Source organism: Montipora foliosa, chromosome 6, assembly GCF_036669935.1.
Source record: "Montipora foliosa isolate CH-2021 chromosome 6, ASM3666993v2, whole genome shotgun sequence".
Lineage (NCBI taxonomy): Eukaryota > Metazoa > Cnidaria > Anthozoa > Scleractinia > Acroporidae > Montipora > Montipora foliosa.
Window position 1 is genome coordinate 13,921,996 of NC_090874.1, and position 27,500 is coordinate 13,949,495.

The 27,500-nt window shown below is 41.1% G+C and overlaps 2 protein-coding genes across 3 annotated transcripts in view; one reads left to right on the forward strand and one right to left on the reverse strand.

Moving 5' to 3' along the window:
• Nucleotides 1–1,861: 1,861 nt before the first annotated feature.
• LOC138006747 (zinc finger protein 709-like) lies at nt 1,862–17,743 on the reverse strand. Its single transcript, XM_068853257.1, has 2 exons — nt 17,456–17,743; nt 1,862–5,061 (listed from the first exon to the last, which is right to left on the reverse strand). The coding sequence occupies exon 2, from the start codon at nt 5,034–5,036 to the stop codon at nt 3,303–3,305; it is 1,734 nt and encodes a 577-aa protein (XP_068709358.1). The 5' UTR covers nt 5,037–5,061; nt 17,456–17,743; the 3' UTR covers nt 1,862–3,302.
• A 3,506-nt stretch (nt 17,744–21,249) lies between these two features.
• The window catches only part of LOC138006759 (uncharacterized), a 12,948-nt gene continuing 6,697 nt past the window's right edge, over nt 21,250–27,500 (forward strand). Inside the window, exon 1 of one of the 2 annotated variants that reach the window (XM_068853271.1) lies at nt 21,250–21,559. Coding sequence is in view for 1 of the 2 variants with exons in the window: in XM_068853270.1 (XP_068709371.1) it covers nt 25,931–25,979 (49 nt within the window). In the remaining variant the exon portion in view is untranslated. Of the gene's footprint in view, nt 21,560–25,456; nt 25,980–27,500 lie in introns of those variants that run through there. The other variant, XM_068853270.1, reaches the window with a different exon arrangement.

Sequence of the window (27,500 nt, forward strand, 5' to 3'; positions counted from 1 at the left end):
TTGGAAGGGAAACTGGCCAGTGATACCTTCGCTGACACTATGGAAGTCGCGCTCGCTCGGGGTCTACAGATATCCCATAACGTTGATATTGCATAAATACATATAGTGCAATAACTTAATTACTGAACAATTAGTAGAAAGCGGTATAAAATGATTCTCCCCACAATATACAACTAATTTCAAAAGCCTCGTCGACGCTGCACCTCACAAATCTTTTATTATTGATAGTTTTTAATTATCCTGATTATGTAGCGTACAATATTGCAAACAATAAACATAACACTTACATAGCGATGATCGATAAAAAGTACTCTAGGTATAATGAACCGCAACATCTTTGAAAGAGTGCAACACTTTTATCTGAGTGAGGACTTTTGCTAGAGTTATGAATTTAGTGACTATCGTACATGTGAAGGTTGCTTCAAATTTGGTGTTTAGACAAAGTGTTTGCTGACCGGTTGAACTCTTCGTTTGATAACTTAAAAAATTATGGCTGTTTTCCTCCTACGGGTCACGATGAAACATATCTCTGCGATACGACGTACATGCATTAATCCCACTCAATGGACGCTTTATCGAAAAAATAGCTGTGAAATTTCCGAGCTTAAATTCCTACTCAGCCGGCGATGAAGGAAAGCAATGGTTAGCGCAATTGTAGAGAATAATCTAGGTGAAATCTCGAGGCAATGGGAGCTTTTGAAGCGAATAGATGGCTGTGCTTTGGCTCGACCTGATAGTCCTTATTCCAAAATGGCCGTCATTTAAATATTCTTTTGTTTTTATTCAAATTAGCCCTTGATGCCTCGTTCTTGAGCTGAAAATTGAAAAGAATATTTTGCCTTGAACGAGGCATCAAGGTCTAATTTAAATAAAAGCAGAAGAATATCTAAATAGCGGCCATTTTGGAATAAGGTGTATTCAACTTCCCCGACCACGTGGTCCCCCGGGATACGGGAAACTTAAAAAAAAAACCTTGTGGATATGCGACTACAAATAAGAAAAAAAAGATACCAGACTGGAATTTCTACGCCTTACAAGACTATTGTTGTTTTCACGATTAACAACATATCGAATTTCTTTGGGGGACTTAACTTTACTAAGGTGGCAAATAAGATATATGGCCGTTATTGTTGACAGATTATATCTATGTTCGAGAGGCAAGTTGCTTGAAAACACTCGAAAACATAACAATAGTATCCAGAAAATATTGAATTTCTTCCGGAGTACAGCATTTTTTGACATACGAGTAACGCACGTAAACTCCAAGAGCAAACAGAACAAGCCCAAGTAAGTTATTTTAAAGACCATGCAAGAGGTTGAGAAGAAGACAAAATACCAACAGCACGTTTTCGATATAGAGATGGGGTACTTTACTCAAACGGGGCACAAATGGTGGAATGGGGCCCGAGTGTAAAATGTTTCTGCGAAACATCGCAGAGAAAATTCATAGAAAGAACAGGGAGTCGAATGCCATTGTCATATCATGGCTTTATAGAACCCGGCTATCTTTTCAACTGAACTACGCAACTTTTTTAGTTCACTTGTATAAAGTTGGACAGCCCGGTGAAATATTCTCTAAAGTCATTATCGTTTACATTGCAATTTTGTAGCTTTTTAGCTTTAGCCCCGCTTTTGGACAGTGAAAACGAAGGAGGGCTGCAGTAATTCTTTTTTGAACAATAGTTTGACATCTCAAAATCTTTCCTTACAGTTTTCGCTCGTTTTTCAGCGGTGTTCTTTTTGTAAATAAAGAAGCTTTTATGTATTTTCCCCCCTATGTCCTCTCAAGGGAGATTATATCTTTGGGCTGCATTTCCCGCGCTTGTTTACAGGGCGCTACTAATCACAAAACAACCGGTGGTCTGGAGTAAAATGGCTGAGGCCGGTTTAATGTCAATCTCGAATTAAGTAACATGCACAATCTAAGGAATTGGACAAAAACGATTCCGCCCTGTAAAGGTGAGGGCACAAAAACGCCTGAAAAAGAAGTAGGCCGCCTGTAAGGCACGCAGACGGGACAAGGGGAGGAGGTGGGGTTGAAAAGACGCAATATCACGGGCGATGATCTGCAGAATGAATGAATACCTCATGGCGGAGCCGAGCTAACTCGTGATACAGTAGAAAGAGGGGAATCGGCGTAATGAAAATATAACACCTCCAACGCTAAACCCACTACGTGACTTGCTTGATTACATAACCATCGTCGCGGCGTAACAAACTGCGCGCGGTGACTAAAAACTTGCTTGTGGCTAAAGTAACATAATAGGATTAATAGGAACCGCGGGGAAAAACACAAAAATCCTATTCGCAAGCAAATATTTTCTTTAAGTGTTCATTTAAATTACTTTTCTTTACTTTCGGTGTGGCATGCAATCGAAACGGAAAAAAAATGCTATCCAAAGGAGTAAAACTACCGTACATGATAGAAGTTTTCCTATCAGTCCGGCGGCAGGAATGAGTTGGGATGCCCTAAGCTGAGTTTTGTACCTACAGTATCAATCACTCAATCGTGTGGGTCTTATGTTTACATACATCAGCAAGCACAAGCAAAGAAAGCGAAAATCTACTGTCCGCATTCAACTATTTTGCAAGGTGATACAATGAAGTGCGAATAATTGAACATTCGAATGCCTGCCGTAAATTAAAACGATCGCGCCACCTTCTGGAAACCCATGGCAAGTCACAGATTCCAGTTTAAAGTGCTCTGTTCGAATCAAGATCATACTTCAAGGGAAAGGTCACCACTGACGGGGACTAATTATCCGACCAAAGAGTCCAACTTTGAAGAAACAAATTAAATGCTTTGTCGTGCGGTTGTTTCCTTCGGGAATGAGTTATAAGTATAAAACCATGCGCCGAAAACGTTCGGTTTTGTCAAGGCTCTTTTTCCATAACTTTTAGTCTTGTATATATCATCATCATCATCATCATCGTCATCGTCAACGTCATCATCATCATCATAACAATTAATTTTGGGAACCCTGCGATTGAAGACGCGCATCGCTTAAAAAAAGTGTTTAAAAAAAAGTGTTTAAAAAAAATCGCTTAAAGATTATTTTGAGTAGAAATAAAAGGGCAATTCCCATAGTTTGACATTGTGCGACTCAAATTACACTGTGTTTAGATGCATATAGTGCAATTTTCAAGGTAGCCTAAAATACCTGATCGCATATGACAGTGGAAGCAACGTCCAACAGAAGCTAACATTGTGCGTCAAGACGATTTCATGAAGTTATAAACGAGCAAAGAGTATCGCCAATGAGTTACAGCTGTATAACAAATTTAACCCAAAATCTTCTAGTTCAGGTTGACGGCTCCTCAAATACCATATGATTTTGGTAGTGTGCAAGAAGAAGCTCCTCACTGCTCAACTCTTCCTGGCAAAGCCAACAGCTGTATTTTACACCCTGGTGTGAACTATGGTTTTGCCGAGTGCAGGGGCGACGATTCTCTACTTTATGTCCATTTGCACTCGAAGAACCTTTTCGTGCTTTTTCATGTTTCCTGACACTTTTACTGTTGCGAAAAGACTTTTCTATTTGCTTACGTTTATAACGCTTCTGTCCATTATGGACTACTATTTCGTGTTTCTTTAAATTTCCTGCTTGGCTGAAACACTTGCCACATTGTTTGCATTGATAAGGCGTGTCTCCAGTATGGACTCTTTCATGTGACCTTAAATGACCTGCCACGCTAAAGCACTTGCCACATTCTTTGCATTCATAGGGTTTTTCTCCAGTATGGATTCTTTTATGTCTTTTCAAATGACCTGCTAAGCTAAAGCACTTTCCACATTGTTTGCATTCATAAGGTTTCACTCCAGTATGGACTCTTTCATGTATCTTTAAGCTTCCTGCTTCGCTAAAACACTTGCCACATTGTTTGCATTCATGAGGTTTCTCTCCAGTATGGACTCTTTCGTGTCTCCTCAAATCTCCTGCTTGGGTATAACACTTTCCACATTGTTTGCATTCATACGGCTTCTCTCCAGTATGGACTCTTTCATGTTTCTTTAAATTTCCTGGGACGCTAAAACACTTGCCACATTGTTTGCATTCAAAAGGCTTTTCTCCAGTATGGACTCTTTTATGTGTCCGCAAGTTTCCTGCTTGGGTAAAACACTTGCCACATTGTTTGCATTCATAAGGCTTTTCTCTGGAATGGGTTCTTTCATGTATCTTTAAACTTCCTTTTACACTAAAACACTTTCCACATTGTTTGCATATATAAGGTTTCTCTCCAGTATGGACTCTTTCATGTATCCTCAAATGTCCTGCTAGCCTGAAACACTTGCCACATTGTTTGCATTCAAAAGACTTTTCTCCAGTATGGACTCTTTTATGTGTCCGCAAGTTTCCTGCTTGGGTAAAACACTTGCCACATTGTTTGCATTCGTAAGGCTTCTCTCCAGAATGGATTCTTTCATGTTTCTGTAAACTTCCTATTACACTAAAACACTTTCCACATTGTCTGCATTCATAAGGCTTCTCTCCAGTATGGACCCTTTCATGTGTCTTTAATTTTCCTCCTTCGCGAAAACACTTGCCACATTGTTTGCATTTATAAGGCTTTTCTCCAGTATGGACTCTTTCATGTGTCTTTAAATGACCTGCCACGCTAAAGCACTTGCCACATTCTTTACATTCATAAGGCTTCTCTCCAGTGTGGACTCTTTCATGTGTCCTTAAATGATGTGCCAAGCTAAAGCACTTACCGCATTGTTTGCACTCATAAGGCTTCTCTCCAGTATGGACTCTTTCATGTGCCTTCAATGTTCCTGCTTGACTAAAACACTTGCCACAATGTTGGCATTTATAAGGCTTCTCTCCAGTGTGGACTCTTTCGTGTGTCTTCAATGTTCCTGTTTGGCCAAAACACTTGCCACACTGTTTGCATTCATAAGGCTTCTCTCCAGTATGGACTTCTTTACATCTCACAAGACTTCGTTCTCTTTTGAGACAGCTTCTTCTCTGGATAAACCAAGAGCCCCTGTTGACAGTACGGCAGTTCCTGTGCTTGACTGACCTCGACATCATTAACAGATTGTGATCTCACTTAGCACTGCAATACAAAAGAAAAAAGTCATTTCCACCACCAACGCCCAACCTACAGCTAAGTCATGGTCAAGCCATTGGTCATGTTTTCGTTAATTCAGAAAAAACGATTTATAGGACCAAAAATATTTCTTAGTTGGACATTAAACCTGAAAAAATAAAAATAAAAAATAAAGAAGTGGTTATCAATCTTGATATGGTCGATTGCATGCTGCTGCCAACCCAACTGTAAACCCAACTAAAATGCCTGAAGGGACCAATAGATTCAATGTGCATATAAAAATTTATTACCAGCCACGACAATTGTATGCGTTGAGTCTAAAATGAACGTCATACTTTTTACGTGGGACGCCACTGACCGACCACGTCTAGAAACCAGTTGCCCTTTTTTTTGACGTATTTTTCTTCTTCGTAGTCACAAATGTCCTTACCCTACTGAAACTGAATTAAGACCCGAAAACCGGGGATCTGGGGGAACAATCGAAAATTCGTACAGTCATTAAATTCCGTGATATTCCGTGAGTCGAACCCGAGCTCTCTGCAGTACTGAGTGCACGAAAGGGGCGCATTACACCACTCGGCCACAAAGTCCCGTAAATGCAATGATGTGATAGATTTCTCTTGGGACCATTGTAAGTCCCAAGGGGTGGGGGGGGGGGGGGAAACAAAGAGTATTATGGTATTTTTCAAAGTGGCCTATAATAAATAACCTCGTCTAGGAGAGTGAATTTTTGACTTTGCAGAAACAATGGTCAACAACCTCAGGGGCTGGGCTATTGTGATCTTTGTGTTGAATTCGCACATTTCTTGTCAATCTTTAAAACACTTGAAAGAAAAAAAATAATAAAACCAACAAAAACAAAAACCCGGTGTCTTGCCATCATTTTGACACAGATGTATCCTTTATTTCGCGAGTAAACATGCCAGGTAACTTGATCACGGCGCCCGCTGAATTCGACGTCACTTTGAATTCGATTTTGCACCCAAAAGTATAATAGAAAAATTGAACGTAGCAAAATCCTCCCAAAATGTTTTTCGCTGATGGTAACCTTTTATATTCTCGGTTCAAAATATTTTATTCTTGATCGACACTTCCTGAAAACTTTTGCATCTCTCCCTAAAAACTGTGTATCAATATTTATTTACTTTTGCGTCAATATTTGTTTGGCATAGAGCAGGCTAACAAAATCTGTACTTTGCTTAGTTCCCATTTTTGAGCGTTAAAATAGAATTTTCGGGCCAATATTTCTGACGGCAAGTCCTATATTTTGATGTCACCCATCCAAATACTAACCCCGCCCAAAAGCGCTTAAGTTCGGGGAACTTTTGTCTTACAAAGCTGTCAGAGGTTCAGAGTGCACGCTCAAAGTTTTGGTGAAAAAGAAGTTGTAAGGGAACTTGAAAATGATCAACATGTCAGCCTCGAAGCCAATGTTTCTCGATTCTCTTTTATTTTCTACAATCTTTCTGGGATTAAGTATTTTGCTAGTAACCACAGGTCTTCTCAGGGGGCTATTTACCACAGACATCTACCATGGCACTATAATGATATACGGCATCAAAACGATATCGTGCTATGTCTTATTCGAGCTACATATTACCCAAAGTTAACTTGAATCCTGGAAGATAAAACAAAACGCAGGTCAGTTGACACGATACCGCGCTGTGTTACTGCACTACTACACGTACGCATTACGTGCCTATTTTTTCAGGAAAGTCTTGGCTTTAGGCATGTTTACAGTTAAAAAAATAGGCACGCATTGCGTACGTAAGTTTAGTGCAGTAACACAGCGCTTTATTCTCTAACTGTCAACTGAGCTAAGTTTTGTTTTCCAAGAGATACACCTTATTCCAAAATGGCCGCCATTTCAGTATTCTTTTGTTTCCATGCAAATTGGCCCTTATGGCCAAGGTTAAATATTCTTTTGAATTTTACGTTTGAAAGCGAGGTCGTAAGGGCCAATTTGCATGGAAACAAAAGAATACTAAAATGGCGGCCATTTTGGAATAAGGTGTATTCAAGCTGCCTTAGCGTTAGACCATATTCGTATTCTCAGTATTGAACTGGAACTAGCTTTGCAATGGAGGCTTGCAATGGTTCTAATAGTACACGATATTGTTTTGGTACCGTTTATTATTTATAGTGCCATGGTCACTGTCTTAGGTAAATAGCCCCCTGAGAAGACACTTGGTTACTACAAAAATACCAAACCCAGAAAGACTGAGGAAAATACAAGGGAATCGCAAAACATTGGCTTCGAGGCTGACATGTTGATCATTTTCAACTTCTTTTTCTTGTTATAACTTCTTTTCACCAAACGTTTAAGCGTGTTCTCTAAGCGTCTGAGAGCTTTCAAAGACAAAAGTTCACTGAAGTTAATCACTGTCCGGGTTAGTATCTGGATGGGAGACCTCAAAATATACAACTTGCTGTAAGAAACAAAGGACCGAAAATTCTATTTTAACGCTCAAAAATGCGAACTTAGCAAGGTACAGATTTTGTTAGCCTGCTTTACGCAAAACAAATATAGATGCAAAAGTAAATAAATATTCTCACTGCATAATTAACTAGCTCATTGCAAACATGCTGTTATTGCATCACATTCCCCATTTTCGACCGATAGCATCGGTAATGCTTTGCGCCATTTGGAGTATAAAATTGGTCTTTCAGCTTGAAACGTGGTCTTGGAGTCGTCTTTTGCGATCTTTTATTACTGCTTTTATATAAGTTTGATATTTATTTTCTTTTATTGTGAAGCGCCATGAATTTTTGATATGAGCGCTATACAAGCGCTATACAAGTTCCATTATTATTATTATTATTATTATTATTATTATTATTATTATTATTTTCAAGCCTTATTCAACCGCCACGTCACCAGCCCGCTATTTCTATGGGCAATCAACTCAACGTTTTTCCTGATACAGATCGCAGAACTAGCGCAAAATCCTCCACTAGAGTTGGAACCGACCACTACCGCGGGAGAGGTAGGTCGTACATGGTTAAGTTTTTCAAGTGTTACGCCTTACTTAACGCAAGTGAAGGAAACATTTTGACGTATAGGATGTTTAGTTTTGGAGAGCTTCGGGGGATATCACTGGCGCCGGCGCTTATTTCCCTTTCGTAAACGGTCGTTGCCATTTGAAACGGTCGATGCCATTTTTTAGCTCTGAATTACACTCATTAGGTCTAAGAACTCAGGGTTCGGGTTAGGGTTCTGTTTAGGGTGAGGGCTAAGAACCCGAGCGTGTAGTCGACCGTTATAAATGGCATCGACCGTTTCAAATGGCAACGACCGTTCTGAGAAATGGCAACGACCGTTTACGAAAGGGAAATTTGCGGCGCCGGCAATGGCCTCAAGTTTTTTTTTTTTTTCATGTTAGGCTGTCGATCGCATTAGAGGAAAAGATTACTTCCTTGGAACGCCTTAGAGCTCTAGAGAGTTCCGAGTCAGCCTTGGCCGCGCTTCGTCGCTATATAAATTGACCAGCAGCGATGTTTGACAAGTATGAGGCAGTTGAGCTCTTACAATCATTGTTGCGTCTGGCTAGAAACGAGAACCACCAGAAAGCGGACGAGTACACTGCCGCTTTGGATCAGATTAAGGCCAGGTCAGCTTTTGTGGATGACCAACAGCTTCAATATCTTTCCCTGGGGTTGTTAGGGGGATCCCGTACGAGCTAAGATGGCCATAGACGCAAACACGATTTTGAAGGGTGTCGGAAAGGTGCCTTCATCTTCCTAGCCTGCGGAGAGCAGACGCATTTTTCGGCTTTTGTTTCACCCGCCGAGAAAATCTACCATCTGCCGTTCCCGTTTGTCCTAGTTCTACAATACGCTGGCCAGCTCCCTATCCTGGCCGTGCTCAGGTTCAATGACTCAGATGCTTAAGATGGGGACATATCGCTCGGGCGTGCCGTGCTTCACCACCGACGCAACAGTTTGGTCGTGTTAAACAGTAATCTCTTCCACCTCAGTTTACAATACATTTTTGTTTTCGCATTAGCTTGTTTTACGTGTTTTTTCCTCTATATTACCCGCTTTCTTCGTTGACCTTGGGGCGTACCTGCTCTGTGTCTCACTTTTGGACTTAGTTTGGAGCTCAGGGTCAACAAAAGGGTGATTCCCCTGTTTTTAGTTTCTTTTCGCGTTTTGATTTATAAATTTTCTCCCTTTCCCTTGTAGGGTCGTGTGTTTAATTTTATTTCAAAGTTAGTGGACTTGCTCCTCCTTCGGGTGATATCCCTGTGTGTGATATAAAGCAGGGGATCTCTCCTTTCGTTGGTCCCCTCCCTTCGCCAAGCATGGTCCTTGCTTCCCTGGACCTGGCTAAGATTGAGCAGTTACGTTTTTTCGATCCTATGTTTTTCAGAGCCGGGGAAATTCATAATCATTAATTTTCCAGTGTGGGAGAGATTACTTAGTGGTCATAGCTCGTCTCAAGTGAACTCTATTAACATCGTCCGGGAGGGCGTAAAGATCGATTGTTTTTTCAAGCCGTTTAAAGGAAACTTTATGGGTTGCTCGTACGAAACGCCACGTCCACCCTTTCTATACAGCTTGGCGATTCTAAGGTTTGTGAGAAATGTCAAGACTTTATTTCCGAGACCGTGCCTGAGTGGGTAAATGCCGGAGTACTTGATGTGTGGGGTAGGGTTGGCGAGGTGACCCCACCTCATTTAGTCCTTCCCCTTATAGTCGAGCCATCAAAGCTCCGTCTTTGTCACGACCAGCGATATTTGAATCTTTAAATAAGGGACCTCCCTTTCCGGCTTGATCATCTTCCGGACTTGCCCCGATATGTTCTCCTTGGGCATTTTCAGACGTTTTTTGACAATAAGAGCGGCTACCAACATGTGCTCCTCCATACTTAGTCGCGTTCTTATTTTGGCCTTGAATGGAATGGTGCGTATTTTGTACTTTGTGCTCTCCCGTTTGGCTGGAAGGCGAGTGCCAGTATCTATCATAACCTGGGTTTGTTCGCTACTGGTGCAGCTCGTTCGTTTGGTGTTCCTGTGTCGCAGTACATCCATGATCACCATGTTAGCCAGTTTTTTCATTCACCTGCTCGCGCCACTTTAGTTCCAAGTCCTCGCTGAAGCCGCTGCCTACATCATGTGTTATCCGCTTATAGAGGCGGCCTATTTTATTGGTATTGCAAAGTCGCAATGGGTTGCGTCCACAATTCACCTTTATCATTCGGCGGCCATTTTGGAGTCCTTGGGGGATAAAGGCTTTGGAGTGCATTGTCTTTGCCCGTCCAGCCTCACATTGAATGAGAGGTTCGACGGGCAAAATCTTTTGTTTGGACATTGAGGGTCTATAGTCCGCTTTCTTGGTTTTTTCTGTGATTCTTCACGTCAAGCATTCCTACTACCAGATGATAAGAAGCTCAAGTTTAGCAGTTTGAGAGAGCAGATATTGGCTTCCCACAATGTTGGCCGCAAAATATTTCAGAGATTTGCGGGGAAGGTAATTTCATTCAGTCTGGCAGTCCCTGGATGCAAGCTTAATACACGCGAGACGTTCAAAGTGATTTCTCAGCTCGGTCGATCTTGTTTTGCATTGACAGTGACCTTCGGGCCGAAATTTTGTATTGGCGTTCTTTGGATGAGTAGAAGGATTGTTTCCATTGGCGGTCCGAGCATCATCTCAACGTGTCTCTTTACTCTGACGCCTTTTTACGCGCGTGGGGTGCAGTTTTGATTCAAGATGGTCAAAGGTTGGTCTCAAGGGATTTTTGCCCCTCGACTCGTCTGAAGACGTCAATGTGTTGGAGTCAAAGGCTTTATTAAACGCTCTCGTCGCGTTTTGGCGCCGTTTGATTAATTCGAGGGTCGACGGTCATATTGATAATCGCATCCTCAAGTCCGCTCTGGATGGTGATGGCCGTAAGAAGTCAGCCGTTATGACATTGTAAAGGATATTTTCCGTGATAGTCGCGATTTTAATTTCAGCATCCAGACTTTCTACGTTCCATCTAGCCATAACCCAGCGGATTGTATGCTTACCCCTGAGACTTGGTTGTACTTGGAACGATTTTTCGACCTTGATTGATTTGATGTCCCCGGATAGTAATTGCCGGAGGGACAGGAACGGGAACCCGCTGCCTCACTTCCCTCCTTGGCCTACCGCTGGCTCTGGGGGAGGTGAACGTTTTCGCTAACCCTTTACCTGCCGATCAAAACATTTACGTTTTTCTGCCTTTTGTCCTCATCGGTCCAATCCACTTCTTCGTTACATGTTCAGCCAAGATTCCCACGATGCATTTACTTTGGTCGTTCCCGACTTTCACACGCGACCTTTTTGGTGGGCACCCCTTCAAACTCTGATTGTTGACCGTTTACTTTTGGGCAGAAGGGGCTCCAGTTCGGTGCTCCTTTTTCCTTCTCGAAGTTCTCCACAATGGCTCAGGCGTAGCCTACAATGGGACCTTTAGGCTTTTTGATGTGTCTGCCTGTGACTTGAGAGTTCTTTGCATGTTTATGCTATTCGTTCCCAGGTTGTAAGAATTTGGAAAGCCCCCCGACGCTGTTCTGCGTGTTTGTATCCAAATGACCAGGACGTCAATTTTTGTCAGGCGTGCGGTTCACGGACTAGTCTCGTGCAAACGGGAGACCTGATAAACGTATAGATCCTGTGAGGATAACCAGACGTTTCCAAGAATTCACTGACGCGCCACGAAACAAGCCTTATCAGCGACAGAAGTCCGCCCTGGAGCGGCAACCGTCAGGTTTCCTAGCTTCCCTGCCTCCTCCGAAGTGTGTGTCCTCCTGTACTTCGGACGATATTATTAAGTTCTTGATAAGCAAAGACAAGTCAGTCAGAACTGTGGTTCATACTAAGTAGTGTCCACGTGTTGGTTGTAATTGCCCCTCGCGTTTGGCCACCGGCTCCGTGGACTCATTACTAGGGAAACTCAGGGCCATTTTCAACAATATTGGCCGTTTGCGCGATTCTAACCCTGTGGCACACCCTCGTGTTAAAGAGTATCTTAAGTTTATTCGGGAGGAACAGGGCATTAAGGATATTTTACCTTCCCAGGCGGTTGTCTTTTGCTAAGTTTACCAAGTTAATAGATTTTCTTAGGAGTTCAATTAGGGAGCGTACACTCTTAAACGTGGTGAACAAGTGCGCTCCCTGGCCGATTTCACTCACGACAGGGAGTCATCTTAGGAGACCAGTGACACAAAGAAAAGTACTTCAGCGGGAATGATACGAGTGTGTTAGCCCCTATACAAGAAAGCAAAAGAGAGAAAGACGAAAAAAGTTTAAGATAACCATGTGGATGTAGCACAATGTACTTGCTTAATATTTACTCCATTAATAACAATAACAAATCATTATAAGTTCTTTTAAATATTAATAAACTAAGACTTTGAAACTATATTAATCAAAAAGATAAACGCAAAATATTATCATCAAATTTAGGGTACATGTATCAACTTTAGGATGCTGGATTTCATTTATCTTTGACTGCTATACTGTAGGCTCATGATTCAACTTTAATTTATGATTATTGAGTTTGAATAAATCATTAAGATTTTTTTACAACTGCAGATGTTAGGGTCATGAGATTAAACAAATGAGCAGTTAAGCACATTTGGAACATATAGTAAATTATTAAACATAAGAAAATAGCATAACTCCAAGAACAGACACTTGTGGGACATCATTACATATACAGTAGATGGAATGAAATTAAACAAAATAATAATACATGTACTTAAGTCTTGACCTCTCACTCCACTTCATACCATGAAATTCTTTAGTCCTTATTCTTCTTATCCGCCATGGCCTCATGAACAAAAGCAAATTCACTTGTTTCGTTAACATAACTATTGTTACATTTGGTGACTAGATGTTCTAATCTTGGTGAGTTTGTGTTTTGTGCGGTCAGTTGAAATCATGGATTCATGTAAACAGCAGTGCCACAAATCTCAAAGTACCAAAACAAAACAAAACAAACCAACAAAAAAACAAAGCATTCATCTTATTCTACCGTATTTAAGTAACTGTGGTGACTGCAAGGCATGCAAGTTAAAGAGGCTACCATTTAAGACTGAGCAAACAACCAATTTCAACAGCCCATTAACGAGTATTTAACAATTATTCCAAGAGTGCGCATTGGATGTGAGATGGTAAAAATCAAGGTTTAGTCACTATTAACCGTTTGTAGTTCCTTCAGCTATGAGGCTGGTATCAATGGAAGCCGAAAGTGCGCTCTTGACCCCCCTCCTCTTTCAGTGCCCTGGACATTTTATGGGTATTTAAAGCTATCGCTACACAGACCAGAGGAAAGTCGAAACAGACGTTTGAGTCACCAAAGATCGAACTGGGGACCTCTTGCTCAAAAAGCTGTGCACTAACCAACTGAGCTATGACTGCTCCTAAAATTAATGGTAAATAGGGTGGCGCTGAGTTGCCTATAACATAGGTCATATTCAACAAACCTGAATGGAATAATAATGTTTTATTACATTGTAATTAAATTGGTTGTACACCAACATGGCCGCTGTGACGTCACGTGAAAACGATCTATATGAGCTGATAACCAAAACTGAGTGAAACAATGAAAGCTAGAAACGCAATATCTGAGGTCGAAGATTTAATAAAGTGGCGATGTTACCTCTTTCCTCTCTATATTTCTATATTCCCTTGCTCATGGATAGGAAGGAAACAAATATTCATGTGAACTACTATACTGACATGTACCAGTACTAAAATACCCTAAATGTTACAGTAGTTGTTTGGTGTCAAACTGAAAATGACTTAAGGAAAACTATTCTTATATCTTTCAAGTTTACATACTGGGCAAATAAAAGTTTTCTGTTCCTTCAGACAGAGACTTAATTTTAAGGTCACAAGTACTTGGAAGTAGACTGTGGACACTATAAAATTGATTAGCGCACATTGTATCAAATATCTTACATCAGATAGTTGAGAAAGACCGCACATCTTCAGGGCTTGAGCAAATCAGATAGCTCGGGATACAAATGTATATAATCTACAGAGAACGTTTCAGCTATCTTTCTAGGTCCTCACTCAAGTAAATTGTTAGAACAACGTGAAAAAGGGGACTACCAAACTCCAACTCTCTGTTGTGGTCTCCCAACTAGTTTAGCTTTTAGTTGTTTGGGAGACCAGCTAATGTTCGCATTTTTAATTCACATATTTAGCTAGCTACATGTAGTTTACTTTACAGTACAAATAAATTTTGTTGTTGTTGTTGTTGTGAGCAATATTCACTGTTTATAAACAATAATAATTGTTTTGATATTTAAATTTCGTCAACCACAGAACAAAAGAACCCTTGTTTCGACAGCCAACAGATCTCTGGTTGGCACATTCATGACAGCAGGTGATGTAAAGGGTAATCGCTACATAAAAGGAGAATATCAGACTCCATTCTTTCTTAGGCAGTTTGGAGAATTTTAGATGCTTCTTTCCACGTTGTTTTGGATATGGCCCTGTGAAAACCTGGATCAAAATCAAAAGAGAATACAAGGGGGGAGGGGCCCAGGAGAAAGAGCGAGAAACTCCCTGCTTGATCATCTCATCACAGCTTGCATCTCTTAACCGCTTGTTGACTGTTTAGTAGCCCAAAGGTGAATGCATTCAATGTCTTCCATTAGGGAAGGGGAGTAGGAGCCCCATGTATCACAATACTTGGGATTACTCTCTTAAATATTGTTTGCAGAATTTGTTGCCATCAAACTCTCATTCGTATCATGACAGCAACATTCTTGGAGAACAAGCTACAGCTAATTATTTTTCGTAGGCTCAGGACAGCTTGTGATCAATAGTTGTGAGCAGATACTTTGAATATGATCTAAACTTAATTGCAGTGTTACCTTTGAACTTATCCTTGCTTTACTAACTTTCACTTTTCTATTAGTTACCTTCAAGTTGATATTGGTTTTTGTCTTTTTGTAATACTTGTGATTCTGCTAGAAGTGTCTATTTTTCCGAGGTAAAATTAATTTCAGATTTTCAGCACTAGCCATTTAAGTATCTGGCCTTGGCTCTACTGATGTGTTTACTTATTTGCTTATTTGATGAATAAATTGATAAAAATAAGTAAGTTATAAAAAATTAATGTAAAGGAAGTTTCAATTCTAAAATAACCAGCCGCCAGTCAAGGTTTTCAAATCACTAGATTATATTTCAAAAGTACCCATTGAAAATAAATGTAGGGAGTGCCTGCTGAATACCCTAACACATTTGTTCGCATTATTTTGGTGGCATACTTTTAAGAACAAGTCAGAATACAACAATTTACAAATGTTATTGTTATGAAAAGAAGTGACTGCGTATTCAGCAATACGATTATGCACAAGTCATTGTAAATTCCCCCACCCCAACCTGGGAAAAGCGGGTACATTAGTGGGTTAAAACCCAATGTGCGACATTTAAAACTGTTCCAGTATCTGGACGACGGAATTTGTCCTGCTGGAATGGAGTCTACAATCCTGGACAAAATGTCTTGGGACACTTAACAATAATTGCAAAATCCCTTCAATTAAAGGTTTACCTGATATTTTATAATAATTCCCCTCATTATTCCACACTCCCTCCCTCCCCCAAGCAATGGTGAAGCAAACTGCAGCATTTCTGAATAATTCCCGGATTCCAATCAACATTGAAAGGAGGGAGGGGGGCTGTACGATAGATGGTCTTTACTTTAAACCATTTTAGCTAAAGTGTCCCAAGATGTTTGTCCATGATTGTAGAACTGTGTCACGCCAAGACTGGCACCAATCCAGACAGTTTTTTGGGAATCTCCATTTACATTGATGGGTGCATTAAGCGAGGGATAGGGCTGCTAAACAGCATTCAAGTCCGACCACTCATTTTGAAGCGGTTTATATCATTCATTATTATATGGCTATGTCTCACAAGGATTGGGAACTATCAAGTTCACAAATTTGATTGGCTGAAATCGTTATTGACCGCGGTCTACATTTTCCCATCTAGACCGGCATCTAGGCCGGTGGTGTTTTGCGGTGAAAAGATGAAAACTCACTGCGTTCGGTCTGTACTCATGACCTCGGTCAAGATTCTCCCATACAGACCTCTTGCTCGGTTAATAAGAGCTAAATAATTGCCAAACACGGTACCTATCTCAGTTAAACACGCTGAAAATTTTAAAGCCAATTGAATAAATCGAATATTTTGCGAATATTTTGTGAAGATCAACTCGAAATTGTGCAAGTAACGGTCTATTGCACAGGGGCAAATTTTCAAAATCCTGTCTGGCTGCCGGACATAGCCATAATGCATCTATCAATGTTAAGCTCGGGGGGTGGGGACGTTTGATTTTTTTGCGTGGAGGAATGGGACTAAGTCACATCGTCCCATGTGCTCATCTGCGCGCTACTCACTACTCATTTTCAATATAAATTGATGGAACACCTTACTTTGTGGGGATTGTGTGGATTGTTGATAACATTGACTCGCTTTTCATCAGAGAATCAAGCATTGAAATTCTATTAAATATTTTCTATCCATTGACTAGGAGAATGCCTCTCTTAAAGATTACAAGTGCCTGTAGAACAGGGATATTTGATCTGATTTGACCACATTTTGGAGCCCCACGGTGGAGATTTTGACCAAAAATTCTTCTGAAAAGTCAAATACCGGTACCCCACATTTCCCTGGGGTTCCCCCTCGGGCTTAACATTGACAGATACATTCTTGGGTTGCATGTGATGTCACAAAAAAATAAAATACAAAACTAAAGAGCCTTTTGAGTTTTTATCTTGATCAGCTACAAGAGGCTTTAAAATATATATCTGCTTGCTTGTTTTAAGCTTGGTACCGTGCTTCGTTTCGAAAATAGAGTAGTTTGAATTTCAGAGTTTTCACAGTGCGTGACATGTTGACGGCTTTCGAAAAACATGCCAGTTGCATAAAAGCATCAGTATTTCCCTCACGTTTTTGTGGCCTTAACAGCCAATATATTTGGAGACGTATCTTTACGAATTTTTGTTAGCTCACTATACAGAAGAAAGTGTTAAAGACAGCCAAACTAAATTCCAGATGTTTCTACAGGTTTCCAGCTGTCATGTTGGTGTACTTCAGCAGTACATCAACATGGCGCCTCCATACTAAACAAATTTGAGTAATAAGTTTCGCCGAATAACTCAAGAACGGAATACCGCACAGCTCTGAGGCTTGGACCCGTCGTTTCTTTATTCCTCTTCTATAACATTTCCATTTCTTGACTCAATTTCTTAAATGGTAAGCGATTTATGTTTTCACTTGCGTGACGTGCACGAGCAGCCATGGCTATAATCAAATTCCGAGAAGAAGGACACAAGCCCACAAAGTTGTTACAATATAGCCCCTTCCAAGAGAATAATTTCTCCCTTAAAATGCAGTAAAGAAATTTTCTTACCTTCTTTAAGAGGGCTTTCGTCACAACAACTCGAAAATTCCTATGCTCAACGAAATGCTCAACGAGAGTCACGCTCGAGTCGATGCTCACCACCTCAACAAGACGGCAAATTTCGACCAGCGGTCTTGAGGGACAGGAGAGGTTCCTCATGTTTGCCAAAACTCTCTACCATTCCCACACGCACGGGAGGAAAATCCGACAGAAATGACAGGGCGACCAAGGAAGGACTTCTACTCGTAGCCTACTTTTTATGTCGCATATGCATGTATTTTTTAAAAAGCAATGAGCCCCGATTGCCCTGATAACCGAGCTCGTACAAAACACCGCCGCCGGTCAGCTCTACTGACGCCCTCACTGCCGGGCCTCACTGACCCCCTACTGATCCCCTCTAAAATTAACGAGAAATTAAAAAAAAAAAGATTTAAAAAATACACAATGGATGACTTGAAGTAACGAGGAAACGACACTCTTAATCTCCTTCATTCACCTTTTATGTCAAATAACCCTTTTTTTTTTTTATAGACGGATTCCTTGAAATATTTCGAAACATAATTTATTGCCCACTTTTAGAAGGAAGAATATCAAAATATATTAAGCTATGCGCTGTAAACAGTACAGAACTGCAACAAACTGGAAGTTGTCCTGTCAGTAAGTCAATAACGCCAGGTCACGCTCTAGCCCCTGGTAACCCACATAACCCAGTAACCAGGAACATGCAAAAACTATAAACTTATGCGCCGATCAAATCGAAACTTCAACATCCCCCCTCCCCGCGGACAAACCCCGGGCATTTGACTATCTTCTGTTCCCGGGGAGTGGGGAATTGGAACTTTGCCTGCGTGGGGTGGGGAAAATTGGACAGGAAGTGCCAGGTTTCAAATGAATGTTTTTCCGTGCGCCGAAGTCGCTAATAGCTATAAAACACGTGTTTGGACGAGACGGAAGAGTTTAAAGGAAGAGATGTAGCATTTGTGAGCGACTGGCTTACAAAAAAGGTCTTCAGAAGGTCTTTATTAAAGACAGGAGGAGCCGACGACGATTTTTCTTTAGTACGGCATTTGAACTCCATTTTGGCCCGATGCGGCGGGAATTTGAACGATCCAATCTTCAAAAGTTCAAATGTCCGGGCTTGGTGCCCGGGGGGGGGGGGGGGGGATGTTGAAGATTGGAGTTGATCGGCGCATCATCATGTCTTCCACGGCGTTTTAATAAGTAGGTTTATTTTTAGGTAATGCCTGTCCAAAAATTACTGTCTTCGAAGACTTCCTTAACACGGTCCTAAAAAATTGCGGCCAACGACAAACCACTGACTGGTTTCAGAGCGAGGTCACGGGTTCAAACCCGGTTGAAGTCCTGAATATTTTATGTTTTTCTACGCAATTGCTAAAATTGCATGGCACTGTTGCAGGCTCGATTAGCTAAGCATGGATTCAGTGAAGGCACTAGAATGTTCCTCATATGGTTTATGCTTCTTTTCTTCTGGTGCCCCGGCAACAGTTATATAATGATCCCGATGATACAGAGCAATTGTGGGTGTGTTGTCACGGCAGCATATACATGGTGTAATGCACTTATAGTGCAAGCAATTTCAGATGCTTAAAGCAATACGTATAACTGAATCCACTGAGGGGTGCTGTGGGCACCAGAAAGAATGAGTGTTATCAGTCCTATAAGCGGACAACAGGTAACTACTGTCATTTACATTGTACATCTAGATGAAAGACACTATGTTTCAGCAATTCCGTTAGATTATTGAAATGACAGAATTTCAGGTTATGAAATAAACAGTGTTACCAATGCCAACGATTAACCAGAGGAAATAATCAATGAATTAACCACAGCCAAAAATGATGTGTGTCAGAAATAATTTCTCCAAAGCAGAGGCAAAAAGAGCTTATGTGAGAATCTATCAGGCGAAAGAGACAAAATAAAGAATTCAGGGAAAAGGACAACAATCAGAAACGCCAAAAATATTATGGCAAAATGGCAGTACTGTCTTACTTGCTGCAGATCATGCTTGATGTAGACAGCCTTTGGAGTGGCTTGCCGACCAGTAAGAAGAGATGTAAGAAATATATTCTAAAATTGGGGAATGGTGTCCATTTTCCGGTGTGCGCCCATTGCCTCCTTTTCGAGTTTCTCTTGCAGGTGCCCATCTTCACAAGGTTTACAAGAGTCTTCATTTGTTACGCAATTTAAGTGTTGTTCACCCTGCACTTGAGAGGTATCCTTCTGGTCCGTCCAAGTAATGAGCCCTATATGTCATTAGAAAGCTCAATCGTTTATAAATTTGTCATAATTATTAGAAGCATTATTTATGTTTGCTAGTCTATCAGCTAAAGGCCGTTTTACACGCTACGATTAGGCGACACGATTTGTCGGCCCAACATTATCAGAGGACGAATCTTACGTGTTCTTGATCTCGTCCATTTTGATTGCATGCTTCTATTTCGTGCGCATGCCCTATTTCCTAAGGCTAATGGACTCGTCGACTTCTCTGAATTTTCTCGTTTTCACGAATCGGCTACCGCTGAACCGGGAGTCAATTGTGTTCCGATAATGTCAGGCCGACACTGAATCGGGTCGACAAATGGAAGCGTGTAAAACTGAAGGACTTTCGCAGTATTCTTGGTTTGTACCCACGTGACAGGGCGGCCATGTTGGATGGCAATACAATACAATTTCTCTTCGCAGAATTTGCATAACAATAAAGTTTAGTTCCCAGCGCAGTGACAGGTGATTTATTGCTCCTGCCATCCAACATAGCCACCATGACGTCACATGAAAACCAGCAATAGGCAGTTTTCACGTGACGTCATCGCCGCCATGTTGGGGGACGAAAGAAAAGAGCTCTCATTAGCTCCTTTTGTTCGTCCACCAGCAATTGTACATTGCGGTGTTGTTATCTGTGTCTCTAGAGATTGGTTGCAAACCACCTATAGCTTTCATTTTTTTTGTCTACAAGGATCTTCGGGGTTTTTCGTTGCTTCGAGGTAAGCTAGCATCTTGTTCAGGTTTATGTCTAAATTGTTAAATAAAATGTCAGTATTTTAGATCGCCTGTTCATGCAATCTGCAGTTATATGGAAATCATTTGGTGGTCTTGACAGGGAATTTTTATCATGCTCTGTTGAGCGTAACGAATTAAAACGTACGGGAAAATCCGATTAAATGTTTCATTTAAAGTGATTCCCCTTTGAAGCATCAACCGGCCTAAACCGGTTTTACTCTGTCAAATGCCAGACGATTTTACTCGTCAATGGGGAAAGGGTTAATGACTCACTGAAAAACTATGTCGCATTAATTTACCCTTTGACGCCAGACTTAGTAGAGCGAGTTAATTTCAATCGAGTGTCGTAAAACCAGAACCAAAGTAATTATTTTAGCCAATATCAAAAAGGACGGAGGCAATCCAGTAAACCAACGAAAACTCAAAGTAAGCACCCTTAGCCGACACAAAGCGCGGGAAAATGTGCTCGCGCAAGCAACTTTTGGTTTTGGTTTCACTTCTGATTGGTTGAAAAAATGGCGCGAGAACTTTCAACCAATCACTGAGTGAAGTAAATGCAAAACCAAAGCAATTCGCTAATTACTTTCAACACTCAATTGAAAACCGCTCTATTTTACTAGATTTCGACCTTAGTCAGCTCAGAGGCGGTCTGCGACTTGAAAATCCATCCCAGCCGCGTAACCATGGAGCTGTTACGAGAAGCCGCTGTGGGGATGGGGTAAGTGCTGTAATGACTGTACCTCATCGGGTGGAGTTAATTTGACCTCGGACCCAAGCTCCGTGTCTCGTGCGGCGATCATAAGCAGTTAAATTCATCAGCTATCGTGGAAATCGAAGCAGAAAATGCTCATTTCCAGCCAAGTGCGTGGGGTTTTTTGACGACGAAACATTCACCGAGGTTCGCAAATGATGTGGCTTTAGCTTTGCGCGAAAAAATCGCGGCTGGGATGGATTTTCAAGTCGCAAACCGCCTCTGAGCTGACTAAGGTCGAAATCTTAGTGTGCAGCCTTGACTTCGTCTTAATAGAACATTGAAAACACGGGACTTCGCGAAACTGTGAAATGAACTCCAAAAGGCACAAGAATATACCAGAGGTGAGTCATTTTGCTTCATTTTATTGAATGAACGTTAAATTGAGCAATTTTTAGGCTTCATAATCGACTATATTTGCTTGTTTGTCCCGGCTATACATGATGATGTAATCAGTAAATTGATTTCAAATTGCTCGATCATGCAAAGAAATGTACGCAAATCGGATCGCTACATCATCGCCTCACGCACGATCCGTGTCTGGCAGCAAATGCGGTTTCATGTCATTTATCCTATCCAACGTTTTCTCTCCTTCCGTGTACCTATTACGGTCGACACACTTTGGTGAACGTGCTTGCGTACGCAAACAGGCACGAGTGAAACTTTGCTAAGCTGCTACAGTCTCGGACAAAATTGTTGAAACACGTTACAATACCTTGCCCTCCCACAATGTTGTTTTGGCAAATGGGCTCAAAAACTCGCGTTCAAACAACATTGTGAGCGGAGAGTAAGGCGTGAATGCTTTTGATCTGTATAGTCGCGTACTGTTCCAAGGCATTTTGTCACAGACTGTAGCTCTAGTGTGCGGCGGGCTTGAGCTGCTCGCTTTATTTGAAGAAGACTCAAAAGTTTAAACGATGTGAAAAGTCGAAGCGCCCGCGTTTTGAAGTTGTTCGATAATTGTTGCTATCAGCGAGGCAGGCTTAAAGACAAACGGGAAAGATTGATATGCTTAAAAATTGCTTGATATGTTTAAAACTTGTTTAGCTTGTGTACATCTCGTCAGTAAGGGACATAATAAAAATCACCCTTATTGGTTAATTGGGTATTGTATCGCATAAAAACCCCAAATTGAAGTGATTATTCCCGGCCGAATTCCCCGACTAAAACCGAAAGTGTTTGGTCAGCAAAAAAGTCCGGCGGATATGTGCATATTTGAGGGAAATCGTGCACTTTGTGAAGAAATCACCAAATTTTGCACATAGGTAGCTTAGGATACACTGAAAACCCTCTGATATGGAGCCACCGCTAAAAATCATGTGAAGGCCATTTTAGGGGTTGTTTCGCATGGAAACGAGGCTAAAATCATAAAATATCTATTTCGCCTGCGATGTAAATATTAATACTTTGGATACACTAGTATTTCTTGCTTTTTGGTATTATAACTTCACTTGCTAACCCATCTCCATGTTCCTTTTACCTGTGATCACCTATGATCTTGTAAATTCTGAATTACCTTCAGTCTCCGTTAGAGTTTTACATGTGCTTGTACAGTAAATACAAAAAAGTTCTTTCCCATTACTTTTGGTGAAGTACTTCACGTAACTTAAAAATGGAAATTAATGGCGAAGTTGAGACTCGTAAAGAGATGCTGAATTAATAATAGGTGATTTGGAGAACTGTAGTCTTAGTATATATAGACGTATGTGCAACTTCTCAATGGTGAATTTACAGTACAGAAGACTGCTAAAGTGTTTTCTTCCATCGCCATTGACCAAGCACATGAACAAAATAATGCTATGGTGAAGGGTGACGGGGGAGCTGTTTGGCTGACAGAAAATCCTGCCGCTCTACGACGCTGGATGATTTCTGGTCCAGACGTTGCAGGGTTGATAGCAGAATTTGAAGCTTCCTCAGATACAAACGAGGGAATGAAACCTGGGTCTACAAAACATCACGAAGAGGAAAAAAGCACCCAGATATCTTTCGCTAAGGATGTCCTTAATCTCGGTCATTGATGTCATGGGAAACCCGTTCACTGATGAAAGTGGAGATCTTCTCGTTCTTGACGCAAAAGATCTAGCCGATGCTTCTGTAGTTTAAAGGGTAGAAGAGGTCGAAACACTTCGAAACATTTGTCAAGGAGAGATTAAGTGAAAAAAAAACAAAGAACATGCATGATTCTACTAAGAAGAATAAGCTTCCATTGTTCAGAAGTCCTCGGCAGAAAGAACCATCCAAAGACAAGCAGCAAATCTCATCTTTAAAGAGTGACTGTGCACTTTTGTCACGGCTGTTTTTCTCGGGTCAAACTAGAGAAAAAGACTTGGACGATTTTTTTGAACATGAAAACCAAGGTTGTCCACCATCACAAAGTGGACAGCTTCGTCTTCCAGGAAAGAAATCCGACCTGACAGACTGCATTCAATCACTGTCGCAGCCTCGATCCAGTGCCCCGACACCAATAAATGCAGCTATAATTGATGGTGCAACAGCTATTAACATGCTGAAAGCAACAAATACAGTAAAAACATTTCAAGAGTGCAGACATCATATGGGACAGGAACCCATGACCAGGAGCCTTCAACTCCCATACTGGGCCAATGTCACGGCATTTTTACAGACCGATCTATTTTTAGACTACCTTTGCCGAAAAAAACAAAGGCAGTTCCGGTTCGGTGACCCTATGACGTCAGGTTAGTTTCTTGTAATTGGTCATCGGGCTCCTGCGGGAGTCTCATTTGCGGGAAATTCAATCTAAAAATATATCGGTCTGTGAAAACGCCGTGACACGAACGCAATGGAGTTGTAGGCTCCGGGTCATCGGTTCCTGTATGGGACGAGTATGTATCAAACAGTTAAAAAACAACGACCAGAGGAAAGGGGGCGTGGTATTCGTGGGCGTATTCAGTTTTTGACAACTGTGCCAAAAAACTGGAAGGAATTCGTGCATGTAGATGCAAACAATAAGGAAGTATAGGGTTTGTAGTAGAGCAGCTTCCCATGTAGATTTCAGCGATGGCAAGCACGTCATTACTATGAAAGGAAAACAGGTTCTTTGTAGTCCACTGCGGACTTACTCCATGTAACCACGAGGAAGCAGACACAAGAATTATGGTTCATGCAGCAGATGCGTCGAAAGCAGGATACAAGAACATCCTCATCCGTACTGTTGACAATGATGTCGTTATCATCTGCATATTGGCATAACCCAGAAGCTTAACATCAATGAGTTGTGGATTGCCTTTGGCACTGGTACCAGTTTGAGATATATAGCTGTTCATGCCATTGCATCTCTTGTTGGTCCTGAAAAGCCAAGGTCGTTACCCGTATTTCACGCCTTTACTGGTTGTGATACTGTTTCTTGTTTCTCTGGGAAAGGGAAGAAGACTGCATGGATCACGTGGATGGCCTGTGAAGAAGCAACCTCTGCTTTCCTGGAATTGTCTAACAACCCAGATGATGTGAGTGAAGAATGCTTGAGAAAGCTAGAACGATTCGTTGTTCTTCTGTATGACCGCACTAGTGCCAGAATGATGAGGCAAGCAAGCAGCTGTTTGCACAGAAGGGAAAGTCTATTGAATCTATGCCCCCAACTCAAGCTGCTCTTATCCAGCATACTAGAAGAGCAACATACCAGGGTGGACATTGCTGGGGTCAAGCAACTGTTCCAGTGATGAACTTGCCATGTCCAAGTCAATGGAGATGGATGACGACTGATGCTGGCTGGAAGCCCCTCTGGACGACATTACCAGCCGGATCATCATCTTGTGATGCACTTATTAAATGTTGCTGCAAGAAAGGTTGCAGGTCTAACTGCTCATGCATCAGAGTGGCTCTTAGGTGCACTGCACTTTGCGGTTGTGGTGAAGACTGTGTAATAGATTGATTACGCTACTCAAGTTAGGCAGAATAACTGATTAACCAAAACTTGATATAATGCTCCCAAAAGTCGTGCCACAGCTTCATTGTACTGAAAAATTCAAGATGGCCGCTATTGTTGCAGCCTGCAGTTACTATCACAAGTCATTCATACACCCCTCCCCTCAATCCCTAATGTACCACGCACCTTTTAAAAATTTATTTGGCAACAATGTTGCTGAGGTGTGAGGTATTTAATATAGCAACGAGAGAAGACGCTGGTTAACTGCAGATGGCGCCCTCGTTTCGAGGTCACGTGATCTTCTTTTAAATACTGAGACTTTCTTACAAAAACTCGTATTTTCTCTGAAAGTGTTTTAACTGCTCACACTAAAGAAAACACTTCCTAACTAGTTTCGTTGTCTTATAATCATTGACAGGTGTTACATGTGAAGCAAACCTAGTCAGAAGAACAGCAGTTTAGTTGTGAAGACCAAGGTCATAACGAAAATTGCCTTGTCGTGCGTAAAAAATAAAAGCTTATAGTTTCCTGTGTTGAATTGTTAGGTGATGATATCATGACGACAAATATAACTAATACCAATGTAATTTGGAACATTTTGAATTAATATAATAGGCCAGAATGGCTATCTTGTAAGTCTAGCCTCGCTTTCATGCATAATGGCTCCTTAAATGGCCTAGACCTAATTTCTGTCAATGACTCCATATCAAAATCTCTTTAGGTTGCCATAAACAACCTCTGAGCAAAATTTGATGCTTTCTTCACAAAGTGCAGCATTTTTCACATATCCGCCAGACTAACTGTACTGCAAAGCTCAACTTGGTAACACAAGATGATGAACTTGAAGATGTTAACGTTCGCATTCTTATTAACCGGATACGGTACGTGAGTGGATGATATATACTATATGTTTGTTCAGTTTAATATTTGGACGTGCAGTTTTAACAATTAACCATAATACAGTTACTGTTTTAAAAACCCACAGCGCGTGGGTGAGATAATTGAGATCAATAGAGTTTATGTTTTGGGCCAGACTCAGTTTAATCGTCCCTTTACCTCACTGAAAGCGGTTTTTTGAGCGATCTTGAATGAATTTGAGTTCGCCGTTTTTTATAAGATATATATGGAACAGTCAACGGCGAACTCAAATTCATTCAAGATCGCTCAAAAAAACCGCTTTTGAGGTAAAAGGACGACTATAAACCACAGGTAAGGTAATTCAACGTTTATTTATCATTGATTTACATACATAGTTGACGATATATCCCTATAGGTGAAGCAAACGGTAAATCTAGTACATTTACTATAAAATAACAATCGGCTACACATCCGATTGTGTGGGCCTCCTGTGTGAAAATACACCATCAAGCGAATGGCCAGAAATTACAAAATCTTCCCATTTGAGTTTTCAAATATTGTAACTCGGAGATGAAAGGGAAGTTCCATAAAGCCTATTTGTAAGTGTTGAAATGCGCAATTGCTCAATTTCATACTTTTTATTGGTTTATTTCAGCTGGCTAAAATACAAGTTCATTTTAAATTAGTGGAATAATGGTTCAATGACCACTTGTGTTGATATAGACGAGCTGTGTTTATCTTTGAATATTGTCAACAAACAGCATTAATGTAATCGCATTGTCGTGGTTCAATCACTTGGCTGCAAGTATAATTAATGTCGGTGACATCATAAGGCTTTCTTTTTTTCAATATGCTACTTTCTGCTAGATAAATTCCTTGCAACCGACCTTTAAACCGATCCTTGTAACCGATCATTCAAATGAGTTAAATTGTGTAAGAAGCCGAAAATTCCTATACAAGCACAGCTACTTTACTTCGATCTCGTGACAGTTGTCATGCTACCATAACTACCATCAAAATTAACTCATTTAATTACGGTTCATTGAAGCATTTACAGCTTGCGAAGCAGGGAGCATTTTGTCATCCGAACTCCCTTGGCTCAAGTAACGAGGGACATTCTTCCGTACAGTTTTTTGTTTTCACTCCCGTTTATAAGGAGGTTTTTTGTCAAATCAGAGCTCTGAAGAGGTGAAAGATACAAAGGCAAGTCAAGCTTGACTGGTTCAGGTCTCTTTGTTTTAATGTCCTACTGGGGGAATAATAATGAGCTTGCCCTCCAGCATGTGATCGTTTGTTGCTATGCAGCCCGTGAAACCCGCTACTTACTCAAAGGCGGTGCCCCCTGAGGATTGAGGCGGATTGGATAAAACCTTTCTTAAGGGGCTATTTACATGAGACCGGGACGAATTCAGACCATTATGAACTTGTACCGGTATGAAATCTTTGCAGCCGTTTACATGAAGCCGGGACGAAATGCTTGGTGCCTGAATTCGGGACGAAATGATATGTTTTGTCTAATAAATATATGCCTGACCTAAAAACAA